The sequence below is a fragment of the Schistocerca gregaria genome, chromosome 8 (assembly GCF_023897955.1).
Source record: "Schistocerca gregaria isolate iqSchGreg1 chromosome 8, iqSchGreg1.2, whole genome shotgun sequence".
Taxonomy (NCBI): Eukaryota; Metazoa; Arthropoda; class Insecta; order Orthoptera; family Acrididae; genus Schistocerca; species Schistocerca gregaria.
In genome coordinates this window covers 164878416-164893824 of record NC_064927.1, presented here as the reverse complement: position 1 = coordinate 164893824, position 15409 = coordinate 164878416, and the positions used below count along the sequence as shown (strand labels likewise).

The window sequence follows — 15409 nt, the reverse complement described above, 5'->3', positions numbered from 1 at the left end:
AACCAAATTCAAGGATAGCACGACTTTTTGACTTCACAGCCTGAAATACTGTAGCTAGATATTTGACATCTCTTAGAGGCAGCAAAGAGTGCTGAGTCATTATGAATCAAACACTGGAACAAAAATTATATTCTTTTCTAGTTTCTGGATGACAATGTTCCTATTTAATTCCAGTAACATTTTTATGAGCAGCCAATCTGCCTTTCAACTGAATCCAGAAATCAATATTCACTGACATTAATATCTTTCAGATCATTTTTGCAAAATCCTAATTCAGCTACACACGGTTCTCAATGAGGTACCTAGTTATTCTGGAATGCTGCAATTAATATGATAAGGCATTGCATCAGTACCAGTTCTGATAAAGTATAATCATTAAATGAGCACCTCTTTGAAAAAGACAAGCAAGGATATAAAGTTTTAACAGTCATGGGCAACAAAGCCATTAGAGATACAAAATAAACAGACTGGGAAGGCTCATGTCCTTTTCAAAAGGAACCACCCAATTCCAGTGTATGAATCACTGTGAAACTTATTTGAATGAATATGGTAACAATTTTGGTATTACGAATTACTTTATTTACAAGAATATTCTGCACAGTGCATAAATAATTATCAGATTGTATCCCTAAGTAACTAGTGCTTGTGTATAAATTAATTAATTTTTAAGTATATGCTGCTAAAACAAAGACAGAATGAATTATTAAACCCCTAAAGGGACAGAAAGGTTAGCGATGAGATAAAACTCCCTGTGCTGCCAATAGAAACACATCCACCTTTTGGTAGAAGATCCTTCTTCCGGAAGGTAAAAAACTGCTTTGGATGTTGACCAAGATACTATATTAGCCTACAATCTGACTTGACCTGCTCCTCCTTTCCAATTTTCCCCAACAAATTACTCTTTCCTTTCTGAAAAAGAAACTTTTTCTTTTTATAAAGAACTAACAGTTCCATGACCCATTTTAAAAATTAGTATCATTAAGTACTGAGATTTGTATCTGCTGAACTAATAATGTCCTGCCTATCTGTCTCTCTAATTTTATTTTGTCTTTCATATTAATGTTGTTGTTGTTGTTGTTGTCTTCAGTCCTGAGACTGGTTTGATGCAGCTCTCCATGCTACTCTATCCTGTGCAAGCTGCTTCATCTCCCAGTACCTACTGCAACCTACATCCTTCTGAATCTGCTTAGTGTACTCATCTCTCGGTCTCCCTCTACGATTTTTACCCTCCACGCTGCCCTCCAATGCTAAATTTGTGATCCCTTGATGCCTCAAAACATGTCCTACCAACCGATCCCTTCTTCTAGTAAACATATTAATGTAAAATGTCTAAATATCACTGAAGAAACAATGTGCATGAATAAGCAACTGCCATACGAGGTATCCGACTCATGCTAAAATGTGAGATTCTTTGCAGTACCATAATAATTTAAATTGAGAGATTTGAGTAAAAGTAATGCATTTAAGTTATTGACAGAACAATCCTCGATACAAATACAGATCTAAGCAACCAATGTCCTAAACTAATGTCCCCATCTAATATATTGAGATAATCAATTTCAATTTAATACCACTCCAAAATATCTTAAGTCATCTACCAACACCAACTTAGTAATACAGCTGCATGACTGGTTAGTAAGTTTCCACAATTTATTCCATTCATACCATGCAATATAAATCAAGCTCTCAGTCTGTTAAAATTATTTTAATTAAGCAATCTACATTGCACGGTAAGTTGTAGATATTTCATTTGGTGACAGATATTGGTCTTTTATAAGACAATCAGGTGAGAGCAGGAGGCAATGGTGTGTAGCACACCACTCTGGATGTGTGGAACATTGCTGAGTTGAGTGCAGCTGCTTGTGGTTTTATGGCAAAAGCTCCGCCCATCACCTCCTGCATGTTGTTATAAGTTAAAGCCACAGAACAGCTTTTGCCATAAAATGATAGGCCACGGAACTACCTCAGCAGTGTTCCACATGCCCTCCAGATATGTCTGAACCAAGCCACCAGCTCCTACTGTCACAGAGAGTATACAAGCCGGTTCCTTTTATGTTATTATACTTCCATGACCATATTCATTCCTAGACCACTTACAATATGTAATACTGTTTATACTGAGTAATAAATGCTTTGTTGATTGTTATATAAAAGATCAAAACATGTCACCAAATGAAATATATGAATTTACATGTCATCTTTTATTGAAATAACTAATACAATTTTTCCAATCGCTGTTTTCCTAAGGACAATGTTCTAAAAAATTCTCACTGTTACACACAGGAATGAAAAACAATCTGTCCTCAAACAATAGTTTATAAAAGTGTTACTACTCTCCTTAAATCCCGCCGAACAGCCAGCAGTACTGCAAATAACCTTGTTAGTCAGGGCTTTCAATCCTGATGCTGTCTGTAAATCTGAGTGACCGCCCCCCCCCCCCCCCCCCCCCCTTCACCACAGGATGCTTCTTGAGAATCAAATACCTGTGCATTAAACATCCAGATTTCAATCTTCTTCACACTAGTAAACTCAACCACATCAAGTAAGGGACAGTACAAACTGGTGCTGTTCTCTACAGCAGGGGTAGCAAGACTCATCTGCAACTGCGGTGAAGCGGTGCAGACATTGCCACGTATTTCACATAACTGTCTGTTGAGTATCTACATGGGGTCCCTGTAAGGTATGCATCAGACTGGCTCCAAAACAATTAAGTTGATAAAAAAATGCACTTCAATTTTTCCTTTCATTGGTTATTTATATTTTTGAGACCATTATTGTACAAGAACTGTATACTTGTGATGGCATAACATCATCAAAACCTGAACGTCAACTAAGAACTTTCTTTGCAAAACTTTGTTTCTACAACTTTTGTGCACTGTGTATTAAGGAAAGTATTACTTTGTGACACCTACAACACACAAACTGCTTATAATAGTCTAAATCAGACTACATGTAATTACGTGTTCGACTGATTTGGAAATTAATCCTCTCACTGATTTGGTATCATTACACAACAATTCTGTACCTACTGGGAGTACTGAGATGTGTTGCACCCTTTAAAAAAACTGTTTCTGGAGCTAACTATATGCATATTCATGAAGTATAGAAGGAAACTTCACCTTTTTACAAAACCACGACAAGTGGTGAAATTCTTTTGTTTTAAAATCCTGGTTTAATAACTAAAGGAGGAAATATACAACACAAGCTACTTGTGATCTGTATTCGAACAATGCTTACAGGACATACATGTAAAATTTTGTTTAGTAAAATAATACACTCAAAATTGAAAAACTTTAATAAGCAATAACATTTACAAATATTGTAAACAACAAACTGACACAGTCTTCACATAAAAAACTTCTTCATGACAGTTTCATGTCCAGATGGGCTTGTCACACACCACCGAGCACTGTTAACTATCAGCTGCAGCAAGTCTTTGCATGTCTAGTTGACTCTGTGCAATGTCTGCAAGTGCATCTTGGATTTGCTGCAGCAGGGCCTCACCACGCCGCACCACTTCTTCCAGCTGCTCACCTGCTTCCTTGTTCTCCTGTTCTAACAAGCGCAAGCTGTTACACTGCAAAAGAAATCAGCACACTAATGTATAACAAAGGAAAATGGTAAATGTGAATATTCCACAAGAGCACAGACAGCTGTTGTACTACTGCTGACCCTGGCTAACAAGAAGATACTTGCACACTATTAGAAAGTCACAGTGAATACAAAACAATATATACAGTAAATAATATGAAGTGTGGGGAATTAAGCAATGTTGCTGCACAGGGAAGCAAAATACATAATGATAGTTCTATTGTACAGGTTATTCTACATGATGGACCCATTTTTAAAACTTCATATTTATTCAAGTACAAATCCAAAATGAACAAGCTTTATACCAATGAGAAGAGGTAGTTCTAAAGTTCTTTCTTTTTCATAATGTTAGATATCACTTTAATAAATGTAATAATTTGTAAATAATTAATTTTTAATAATTATAAATGTGATAAATGTTTAATGTAGCCTTTGTTGGCTGCACGGGAAACATCAAAGTGGTATACAAACTCGTCCCACACACAGTACAGCATATCTGCTGTTACTGTGTACATGGCAGCAGTGATCCAGTTCCGGAGAGGGAAGACAGCTTCCTTCACATAACCCCATAAGAAATAGTCGCAGGGTGTGAAATCAAGAGATCTTGGCAGCCAGAAGTGCAGAGCCAGGTCCTGAAGTCCCCTGTGACCTATCCAGCACTGAAGCAGAGTGTCATTCAAAAGCCTCTTACAACACAGTGCCACTGGGGCAGAGTTCCATCCTGTTGGAAAATTAAGTCCTGGAAATCTTCCACAACTTGATGAAACAACCACTGTTCCAACATGTCCAGACACGTGGTTCACGTTACAGTTCTTTTCGCAAAGAAAAATGGTCCATAAACCTCTGTATAGGATACGGAACAAAACACAATCTTCTATGAGTCTCTTTCATGTTGTAATGATGAATGTGGATTTCCCAAATCCCACATGCAAACATTGTGTCTTAACACTTTTCCACTAAGATGGAATGTTGCTTCATCACTAAAAATTACGTGCTGTAGAAATGTGTCATCCTCCATCTTTGCTAACACATAACCACAAAATGTGAATGTTTCTCTTCGTCATTGTGGTTGAGAGCCTGCAAAAGTTGTAATCAGTAGTGGCTTTTACAGCAAACACCAAAGTTCTCAAATGGCTCTGTTGGCAGACTTAGGGGACTGCACACAAAACTTTCTTGAATCTGTCAGACATCATCCTCCGACAATTGTGGGCAGCCTGTGCTTGTCCCTTTGCGAACACTCCATAACTGTTTAAACTGCTTAAACCAATGGCTAATGCTTTTGCGAGTTGTTGGTTGAATACCAAATTTGGTACGAAATGCTTGCTGCACTGCAATCTGCAAGTCACTTTTCGCAAACTCAAGAACACAGAAAACCTTGTACTCCAGTCGCCATCTCACTCACAACTGACAGTGACACGGAATGATGGCCCTATTGCCAAGCGAACTCTACGCCCGCTTCTGAAACCATCATCACCCACCCCCAAAAACTTTGAAACTTCCTCTTTTCATTGGTATAAAGCTTGTTCACTTTGGATTTGTACTTTAATACATACGCATTTCTGAAAATGCGTCCATCATTTAAAATAACCCTATGTAATGTAACACTTATTATGATTAACGGGAAGTTGGTGAATCAGATTATCTGCAAAACCTATGCACAAGCCACAATGTAAACAAATTTTAGCAAAGCTGAAGGCCTGGTAAAAGTTACATGTTGAACCCCCCTTCCATTTTTCAATACTGAACTGACGTGAACATTTGGATTCAATGTCAATCAATTTTTTACCACAACCAGATTTTCTGCTTCCACATACATTGGCTTTGCTAACTCACAACCAAACAGTCACCTTTCAACCTAGCCTAGACCTTGGGCTGCACTACAAATCAGTCTGTCATCACAATCAAGATTTTTGGGGAGTTCAATACATAACTTAAGGCGAAGGCTACTCAAACACCCAGTATGTTCAAGACACTACAACATGTACAACAAAATTATGTTTCTGATAAAACTAGTCACCAAATACAGTAACTGTCCAATAAATGTGATGTCACTGAAAACCTCAGAGGATCTCATAGTTCCATGCCACAATTAGTCAGTAGCATCAATCAAGGCAAATGTCAGTTTCAAATAATGTGTTTCTTCAGCTGCCAGAGGCTGCAGTTTGTGTGTGTGTGTGTGTGTGTGTGTGTGTGTGTGTGTGTGTGTGTGTGTGTGTGTGTGGGCGCGCGCGGTGTGTGTCTGTCGTCTAATTTTAACAAACGTCTTGATGGCTGAAAGCTTATATTCTGACAGACTTTTTGTTGTGTCTATCTGCGACACAGCATCTCCACTATATTGTGAGCAGCAACTTTCCTTTTCATAATACTGTTTCAAATAAACTGATACAAACAATACCATGTATAAAAATAGCTGTCACGTGGATTTTACATGTGTATTCAGCACAACAATTTGAGTCTATAATACTGAGCAAAATATAATTGCTTGAAAAGAAAAAAGAAAACAATAATAATAATAATAATAATAATAATAATAATAATAACAATAATAATGAGGTAAGTGGGACTACTAAGATTTACAAAATTAAATTTGAAGTCCTATCTAATGATAACTAAAGTGTCAGAATAGAGACTAGACACTAAAATTATAGGTCAACAAATTAGGAATTACTCGACAGGTTACGCATGCACACCTGCGACAGCCTGGAACCACACTAGAGATTGCTCTACTGGTGTCTGAAACACCTCAAGTGGGATGTGGACCAGCTGTCGTGTCGCACTTCATACACTGCTTGAAGATCGCACATTGCACCCAGCATTCTCAGCCATTGTAACAGTGACTTCAACAATACGGTCACAATGCCCACATAGTACTAGGGACAGAAAGTTGGCTGAAACCAGATGTAAACAGTAATGGAATTCTAAACTCAAGATTGGAATGTATACCGCAGAGACAGACTGGACAGTGAAGGGGGAGGTGTGTTTATAGCGATAAGAAATGCAATAGTATCGATGGAAATTGACAGAGATCCGAAATGTGAAATAATTTGGGTGAAGGTCACAGTTAAAGCAGGCTCAGACATGGTAATTGGATGTCTCTACAGGCCCCCTGGCTCATCAGCTGTTTGGGCTGAGCACCTGAAGGATCATTTGGTAAAATATTTCGAGTAGATTTCCCCACCATGTTATAGTTCTGGGTGGAGATTTTAATTTGCCGGACATAGACTGGGAGACTCAAACGTTCATAACGGGTTGCAGGGACAAAGAACCCAGTGAAATTTTTTTAAGTGCTTTATCTGAAAACTACCTTGAGCAGTTAAACAGAGAACCGACTCGTGGCGATAACATATTAGACCTTCTGGTGACAAAACAGACCCGAACTATTTGAAACAGTTAACGCAGAACAGGGAATCAGCGATCAGAAAGCGGTTACGGCATCGATGATTTCAGCCGTAAATAGAAACATTAAAAAAGGTAGGAAGATTTTTCTGTTTAGCAAACATGACAAAAACCAGATTTCAGAGTACCTGATGGCTCAACACAATAGTTTTGTCTCAAGTACAGATAGTGTTGAGGATCAGTGGTCAAAGTTCAAAACCATCGTACAATATGTGTTAGATGAGTATGTGCCAAGCAAGATCATAAGAGGTGGAAAAGAGCCACCGTGGCACAACAACCGACCAAAGCCTTGCGGACAAACAAAAATTACGCGAAGCTAAAGGTAGTGTGAGGAGGGCTATGCGAGAGGTGTTCAATGAATTCAAAAGTAAAGTTCTATGTACTGACTTGGCAGAAAATCCTAAGAAATTCTGGTCTCATGTCAAAGCGGTAGGTGGATAAAAACAAAATGTCAAGACACTCTGTGACCAAAATAGTATTGAAACAGTGTATGACGGACTAAAGGCCAAAATACTAAATGTCTCTTTCCAAAGCTATTTCAAAGAGGAAAACTGCACTGTAGCTCCTTCTCTAGATTGTCGCACAGATGACAAAATGGTAGATATCGAAATAGACGACAGATGGATAAAGAAACAATTAAAATCGCTCCAAAGAGGAAAGGCCGCTGGACCTGATGGGATACCAGTTCGAATTTACACGGAGTATGGGAAGGAACTTGCCCCCCTTCTTGCATTGGTGTACCATAGGTCTCTAGAAGAGCATTGCATTCCAAAGGATTTGAAAATGGCACAGGTTATCCCCATTTTCAAGAAGTGACGTCGAACAGATGTGCAGAACTATATACCTATATCTCTAACGTCGATCAGTTGTAGAATTTTGGAACACGTATTATGTTCGAGCATAATGGCTTTTCTGGAGACTAGAAATCTACTCTGTAGGAATCAGCATGGGTTTCGAAAAAGACGGTCGTGTGAAACCCAGCTCGCGCTATTCGTCCACGAGACTCAGAGGGCCTTAGACACAGGTTCCCAGGTAGATACCATGTTTCTTTACTTCCGCAAGGTGTTCGATACAGTTCCCCCCCAGTCGTTTAATGAACAAAGTAAGAGCATATGGACTATCAGACCAATTGTGTGATTGGATTGAAGAGTTCCTAGATAACAGAACGCAGCATGTCATTCTCAATGGAGAGAAGTCTTCCGAAGTAAGAGTGATTTCAGGTGTGCCGCAGGGGAGTGTCTTAGGACCGTTGCTATTCACAATATACTTGACCTGGTGGATGACATCAGAAGTTCACTGAGGCTTTTTGCAGATGATGCTGTGGTATATTAAGAGGATGTAACAATGGAAAATTGTACTGAAATGAAGGAGGATCTGCAGCGAATTGACGCATGGTGCAGGGAATGGCAATTGAATCTCAATGTAGACAAGTGTAATGTGCTGTTAATACATAGAAGAAAAGATCCTTTATCATTTAGCTACAATATAACAGGTCAGCAACTAGAAGCAGTTAATTCCATCAATTATCTGGGAGTAGGCATTAGGAGTGATTTAAAATGGAATATCATATTAAGTTGATCATTGGTAAAGCAGATGCCAGACGGATTCATTGGAAGAATCCAAAGGAAATGCAATCCGAAAAGAAAGGAAGTAGGTTACAGTATGCTTGTTCGCCCACTGCTTGAATACTGCTCAGCAGTGTGGGATCCGCACCAGATAGGGTTGAGAGAGAGAGAGAGAGAGAGAGAGAGAGAGAGAGAGAGAGAGAGAGAGAGAGAGAGAAGATCCAATGGAGAGCAGCATTACGGAGATGATAAACTCCAGTGGAAGACTCTGCAGGAGAGACACTCAGTACTCGCTTTTGTTGAAGTTTCGAGAACATACCATCACTGAGGAGTCAAGCAGTATATTGCTCCCTCCTATGTATATCTTGCGAAGATACCATGAGGATAAAATCAGAGGGATTAGTGCCCACACAGAGGCATACCGACAATCCTCCTTTCCACGAACAATACAAGACTGGAATAGAAGGGAGAACCGATAGAGGTACTCAAGATACCCTCCGCCACACACCGTCAGGTGGCTTGCGAAATATGGATGTAGATTTAGATGTAGAATTGGCCATCAACCTCTTCCATGAGCAAGTCCCAAATTACCATATAATTTGCACCTCCGAATCAAGTTCTTCAACCCTGGTGCAGAAAGAAGACCTCTCCGCACTCCTTTAATGCATTGACCTCACATAATGCAGCAGAACTATTGATGCTGTTTTGATAGAACAGCTTTATGAACAAATCCCTGCCCACCTTGTCCAGACCCACACTGACTGTTTGCAACTATAAAGTGTAACAAAGCTTTTGTGTCAACCATATCACTAACACTACCAATGACAATTCCTGCAATGTACAGTCTGAACATGATTACTGTAATGTTGGGTGACCACACAGTAAGTAATTTTCCATCTACAGTGGCTGAAGTAGCAAAAATTATGATTATAACCAGCCTGGATTCAGAAGAAATACCTTTTTCTAGGTGGCGTCATAACTGCACCAGCTTTGGAAAATGAACACTCTCTAGACACAGATATTGCAATGACAGTAAGATCATGCAGCATAGAGGTTACAATAGTTTTGATACAGGCAAATGACAATACTCGCTGGAAACACGCTGCCAACACCCTCTGAGCTGCCAATATTTAGAATCGCTGCCACAGACCAGAGGGCCAGTTTAGCCAGTTAGTTCAAGCCTGTTGTGCCAGTTAGTCAGTTGGACCCAGTTAGTTCGAGTCTGTACGCTGTGGAGTTCCAGCGTGTCACCGAGATGGAGCCACTGGCTTAGCCTCTCGCACAGAGACAGGCGGCACATAAAAACATTATGGTAAACATAGCAGACTTCTACTTCAAAAGTATTGAGGCTACATGGACTATACAGAAGAGAGCTTGTCCTACAGCTCATGGAAACTTATGTTAAGTAGCTCTTTGTTTATGAATAAAGAACAGTTAATTGCATGCCGTTTGTGTTATAGAATGACTATGCCGGCCACTAACCAACATTGCCTCCTTGTTTGCCATGGTACAGCTCTACAGAGACAAGACAACATGAAAGCAGCTAAAGACAATATGACAGTATATTTGCACAAACATGGAAAAATAACTTTTCTTCCCATACTAAAAATGGGTTGCTTTTTAAAGACATTACATGAATTGACATACAAAGATATAATTCGTCACATTGGTATGCTTTCTTTTTGTTTTTGTAACTGCAGCTGTCTGATCTTTCCAAATCTGAATTCCTATGTTACAGTAGACACAGAAGCATCTTCCTTGATTCACTTGAATAGCAATGGTTGCATATTAAGTTCGAATTCAATACAAGTGCTTTTTTGACTCAAAGCACTTGGCACTGAAACAAAATTATCCAATACTTTGTTGTCTTTACTCTTATCAGAAACATGCCTAAGTGCAGCAAGTAGTCAAACAATGTACAATAATCATTCCCAACAACCAGGGTTGAGAAAAACCTAGGTATTTAAGAAACAAAGAAATAACAAACGAGTGGCTAAAATTGGACTTTTATGGGTTTTATTGTTTTCTGGAGTTTGTGTATCAATGATTAAGCAGTTCAAAGTAAACTCCTGTGATTCACTTATTCAAAACATTAAACAATTCTTACAAATATTTTATTAGTTCCTCATTTCTCGCCCTGCCCGCACACTGCATCGATTGGCGGAATCCTCTCTGAAATGCCAAAATTAAGAAATAATTTTAAGGAGTGAGAAAAGATTCAAGAAATTAGTGAGGATTTGTAAATTTCTACATCCAAACTAAATTGTAATTTACAGTGATTACGATTCTGTATAAAGTTATTGTTAGTTTTCTATAAGTGTAAATTTATTTAACTGAGTTCATACATGGTATGGGAAACTGAAACAATATTAATTAAATTCTAATACTAGTCAATATTTGCCTTCAATAAATGATTGCACTTCTTAATTTGCATTGACCTAATTGCATAAAATGTTGTATGTTAAAGTTTCATAATGAAACACAGTAGGACTTGAAAAAAGAGAGCATGATCTTTTTTGGGTTGAGTTAAATCACAACAACCCTGCCACAAACTACTACATATCATTGCAGCAACAGACTCCATGACCATTAAGGCAACATTACTGGGGGGGGGGGGGGGGGGGGGGGGCACAGCAAAACGGCAAAGTAGGTTGTTGGTGAGAAGAAAAATACTCATTTGTAAGCTTATGAAATTCACTACATTCTATTGTTGAGCATGGATGTCTTAGTTGCCACACATCATGAATCAATTGTGTACTGTGCTCACCGTGTTCCAGTTTTAAAGAGTATGGATCACAAGCTTGAATCTCACGTGTCCACACGTCATAGGCATCCACAAGAATGAGCAGGAGGTGAACCTTTCCTATCCTAAATTGTGGGGTAATGAATCTAAAAAATAACTGTCTGCAATTCATGCGAACAGCAGATTTATCATTACGGAGAGTGGTGGAAAGACCAGGAGGAGAAATAGTGCTGTATCAGTTCTTGCACTTCGAAACACGTTCAGTGGAAACCACCACAGAACAGTACTGAAATAATGCCCAGAATTTCTCTATAACGTCCTTGCACAGCCCTTACCAAGCTCTAAGCTGCAAGAAATGCTAGGTCACCACCCTAGCACACAAAGATAACTGCAGAGTCACAAGACGTTCCTCCATCGGCCGTTTAACAATCACAGCTGTAGTATACATCTGGTTGACATCTGACTACTATTTCCAGAAGGACATTACCCCTCTCCCAGATGTGCAGCATCTCACAACAACAACAGCAAATCTTTTTTTCTGTGTGTAAAACAAAACCCCTGATGCCTCTAAGACTACATCCAGTTTTAAATGGGAGATCGATTTAACCAGTCTGAAGAACAAAACCATTTTATTTGGTAAGTGTGCTCATCTGTGCTTCATATGTGGACACAAATATAACAGTCTGAAAAAGAAATAGTAATTTCATGCAAAAGAAAGAAGTGTGAAATTTTGATGTCAAAAATGATGTCCTCTGTAGATGTTGGCTTCTTGATTTCTCTGAATGCAACGGAAGTAAGTAGACATCATAGTTATCAATTCTGCAACCCATGTGGTATGGCTGCACACACTAGGGAGACAAAAAACCGTGATTCGGTCCTAAAGTTAACGCTGCTCTACAGGACAATTTGAGTGCAGGTTTGGGAGGTTTTCTGCATTAATCTATCTGCTTATTTGTTACACTGCATGCAAAGCACCCATGACTGTAGCTTTCGTAACACATTTTGTCCATCTGTAATTATACCAGTAAACAATTAGAAGTTGAAGATATGAATATGACCTGACATGGTTCAATGAAAAAATTTTGTATGCAAAGTTGTATAGGCAACATCAATATGTTTCTCCACTCTGTGTAGGATAAATCAATGGCACTTTCTGCCAGACACCCAATACTCAGCAACATTTCCTCTGTGGTCTGACACTTTTAGTTTCCCATTTTTAATCTTCAACATCAATTTAAACAATTTATTTTGCATTTATTAATGGAATATGTTCACATTTTAGGTACAAAGGTATTTGACCTTAATAGACAAAGTGAATATCAATCATTAGTGTACAATAAGTTTTGTGCACTTCTTGTCAGAGTTAGACCTTGGCACAGATTTTCATATTGAAAAAATCAGTTAAATAAAGAATGCCAAGCTCAAAATTTCTACAATGATCACAGACCATGACCTGTAGTCAGTTTATTAACCACCTTGTGGCCTTGACATATTCTACTGGATACAACATATGAACCAAAATACAAATTATGAAAATGTTTTTCCTGTGATAGTGACACACTTCAAATCTTGGTTATGGGGACAGACTGATTTGTAGGTTTGGTAGGAAAGTGACAACTTGACTGAGCTTGTGGAACTAACAAATGGGAGTATAGAATAAAGGTTTCTTTAATGTAATCCACAATCTACAATGGATGTACTGTACTAGTCACTGGCTGTGACCAGCTTTGCAGGAAACGTTTGACAAATGTCTTACACATGACAAGTGCAATAATATTAGTCACAAATTTTTCAAACAGGCTAAACTAGAGATTCGTTATTCACCACAACCAGGTTTGTTACTTTTGTATCTGTTCGTTTTGTCAACTAACAACCAAACTTTGAAGACATACCAAAATGTGATGTCATAGCAGCCATTAATATTACATAACTGATCAAAGCAGGCCTCTAATATTGAATATTCCTCTTGCTCCTCTACATCCAGTTCAGATTTAATGCACTTAATCATTATAAATGACACACTGCAAGATACTTTCATTAATGATAATTTTATAACAGACCAGACCTGGAAAGTATTTTGATGCAAACATATCAAATGTTGCCCATGGAAAATACAAAGCGGGGGAGAGGGACAGAACTTCCTAAATTACCACTAATTGAACGCAATCTACAAAGGGCAACCCATTATCCTGTAGAAACAGAAATTTGAGTAGTGCGACGACAAAAATTGATTAGGTTGACTGACCTGTCTGATGCAATTATCTGAACAGAAATTGATACGAAAAGGCAATTTATAATGTGTATTGTGAATTAATTTTTAGCTGTTTCAAGAATTATGTTAAGGCAGTATTTGCAAGAGATGTAATTAATTTTACCAAACAATCTGAATAATGAAACTGGGAAATCTTCTACCCTGTATCCTCCACCAGAATTCATAACAGCCTTTACTCCCAAATGAAACTTTAAAGTTCTTACAGTACATCTCAATAAGAATGTGGTGCATTAAACCAATCCTCCTGTAGTAATAAACCTAGTTGGTCAAATATCACATAGCTCTCTTATGACAGTGGAGCCACTAGAAAAACGGGTGTAACAATGTAGAATTTTTTCACAAACATTAAGTCCAAATCAATCAACTGTTGACTGAACACAAGTACACGTCACAAAAGTGAAATGTACTTCAATGTTCTGGTGTTTATATATCTTTTCCTGGACAAACCAGGTATTTTCACTATGGGCAAAGGAACAGGGCAAAATTTTTCTAACCTTGTACCCCACCAGGTACCTATAAGTCATGAGATCGTGTACTTCTTGTTGTTTACTTAATCGCACTTACTTTGGTAATTATACGTATTTACAACTTTACCCACTGTAAGTAGGAGAATGATGTGTATGCTGCCAAAGTGAACGTCATCTGTGACACTACAGGTTTTGAGCATCGCATTAGTGCACGAGTGTAGAATAATGTTGCATTAACATATAGCCAATCTACCTACATGATAGGATTATTTGACTCTATACTGTATGGTACTGCAAGGAAAGTACACATTAAAGGAAACCACGTGTCCATCGAAAATTAACAGCATTGTTAGGGAAGAGGTACCAAGAGGATTAATGTACAGGTATAGCAACAGTGTAACAATATGGGAAACATACCTGCAATTCCGTTGAGGAATCATCGTTCGGCAAGGATTCAATCAAGACATCTATATCTTTCGCACATCTAGCGATTAACGTAGCAAAAAGCTGAGCATAATCTGTAACAAATAAAACCGTTGGTTTTCTAATAATTTAATCGAAAACTGCATCAAACCAAATTAATGTTAAGCACTGCTCACCTTCTTGCTGTTGTTGTGAAGGTGTCTGGGAGCCGCTTCTGTCAAATCCAGAAAACTTACTGGGTGTTGAATATTGTTGTAGGATGCCAATACTGTTACAGAAGTGATCGGCTTGCTACAAAAATGGATTGTAACAATTTAGAGATGAAAACAATACATTCAATTTATTTTACGACTACACACAACAAACCTGATTAATCGTATCTTGAAGTTGTGTTAATCTATCCGCCATGGTTATATTTATTTACCTACGGTACACTCACTACCTATCCCAGATGGTCTTACACAGTAAACAACTCACATTCAACTTCTGCCAGTTTCCTTACAATACCGAACACTCAAAACACTCCCCACACGGTTGATGTTCAGACGAACGATTATCGATGTTATATTTATCGATACTCTAACATCAATGCAGTCTTTCGATACAAATAAGCTCGCAACCTCCTGCGTATGCTGAAACATTGGATGTCGTCATACAGGGTGCAGACGTCAGACACCTTGAAGCGAACAGAAGCGAATGACTCGGTATTAGAGACGGGAAGGTAACTAGAAGTTCCACTCCAAATGCTACCGTTGGTAGCCGAAATATTACGAAAAACGCTTGGCGCGCTGTGTGCTACTTCATTCTCTTCGTAGCGTGGTGGTAATCGTAGCTTTGTTCTAAAGTGACTTCTTCCACCACCACCACATGTGTAATTAAGCAGTATATCCTCACAATAAAATTCTCGCTGAGGTGCTGCGTTTGTAATCGTGAAGAACCCACGGAAAACTGT

General features: G+C 38.5%; 1 protein-coding gene across 2 annotated transcripts; it reads right to left on the bottom strand.

Moving 5' to 3' along the window:
* Positions 1–3277: 3277 nt before the first annotated feature.
* Positions 3278–15029, bottom strand: LOC126284831 (mediator of RNA polymerase II transcription subunit 21). Of its 2 annotated transcripts, none has more exons than XM_049984049.1 (4): positions 14824–15029; positions 14634–14748; positions 14452–14552; positions 3278–3550 (listed from the first exon to the last, which is right to left on the bottom strand). In XM_049984049.1, the coding sequence occupies exons 1-4, from the start codon at positions 14863–14865 to the stop codon at positions 3413–3415; spliced, it is 396 nt and encodes a 131-aa protein (XP_049840006.1). In that variant the 5' UTR covers positions 14866–15029; the 3' UTR covers positions 3278–3412. The 2 variants fall into 2 exon arrangements, with proteins under 2 accessions (XP_049840006.1, XP_049840005.1); XM_049984048.1 differs by having other exon boundaries at positions 3278–3577; positions 14824–15023.
* Between the last annotated feature and the right edge of the window lie 380 nt (positions 15030–15409).

Excerpts from the sequence above, each read along its gene's own strand:
- LOC126284831 (XM_049984048.1), bottom strand. The coding sequence starts at position 14,865 with ATGGCGGATAGATTAACACAACTTCAAGATACGATTAATCAG. Across the intron at positions 14,749-14,823 it reads TTCAAGATACGATTAATCAG|CAAGCCGATCACTTCTGTAA; the intron begins GTTTGTTGTGTG and ends CCATTTTTGTAG. Across the intron at positions 3,578-14,451 it reads ATTCCTCAACGGAATTGCAG|TGTAACAGCTTGCGCTTGTT; the intron begins GTATGTTTCCCA and ends TTTCTTTTGCAG.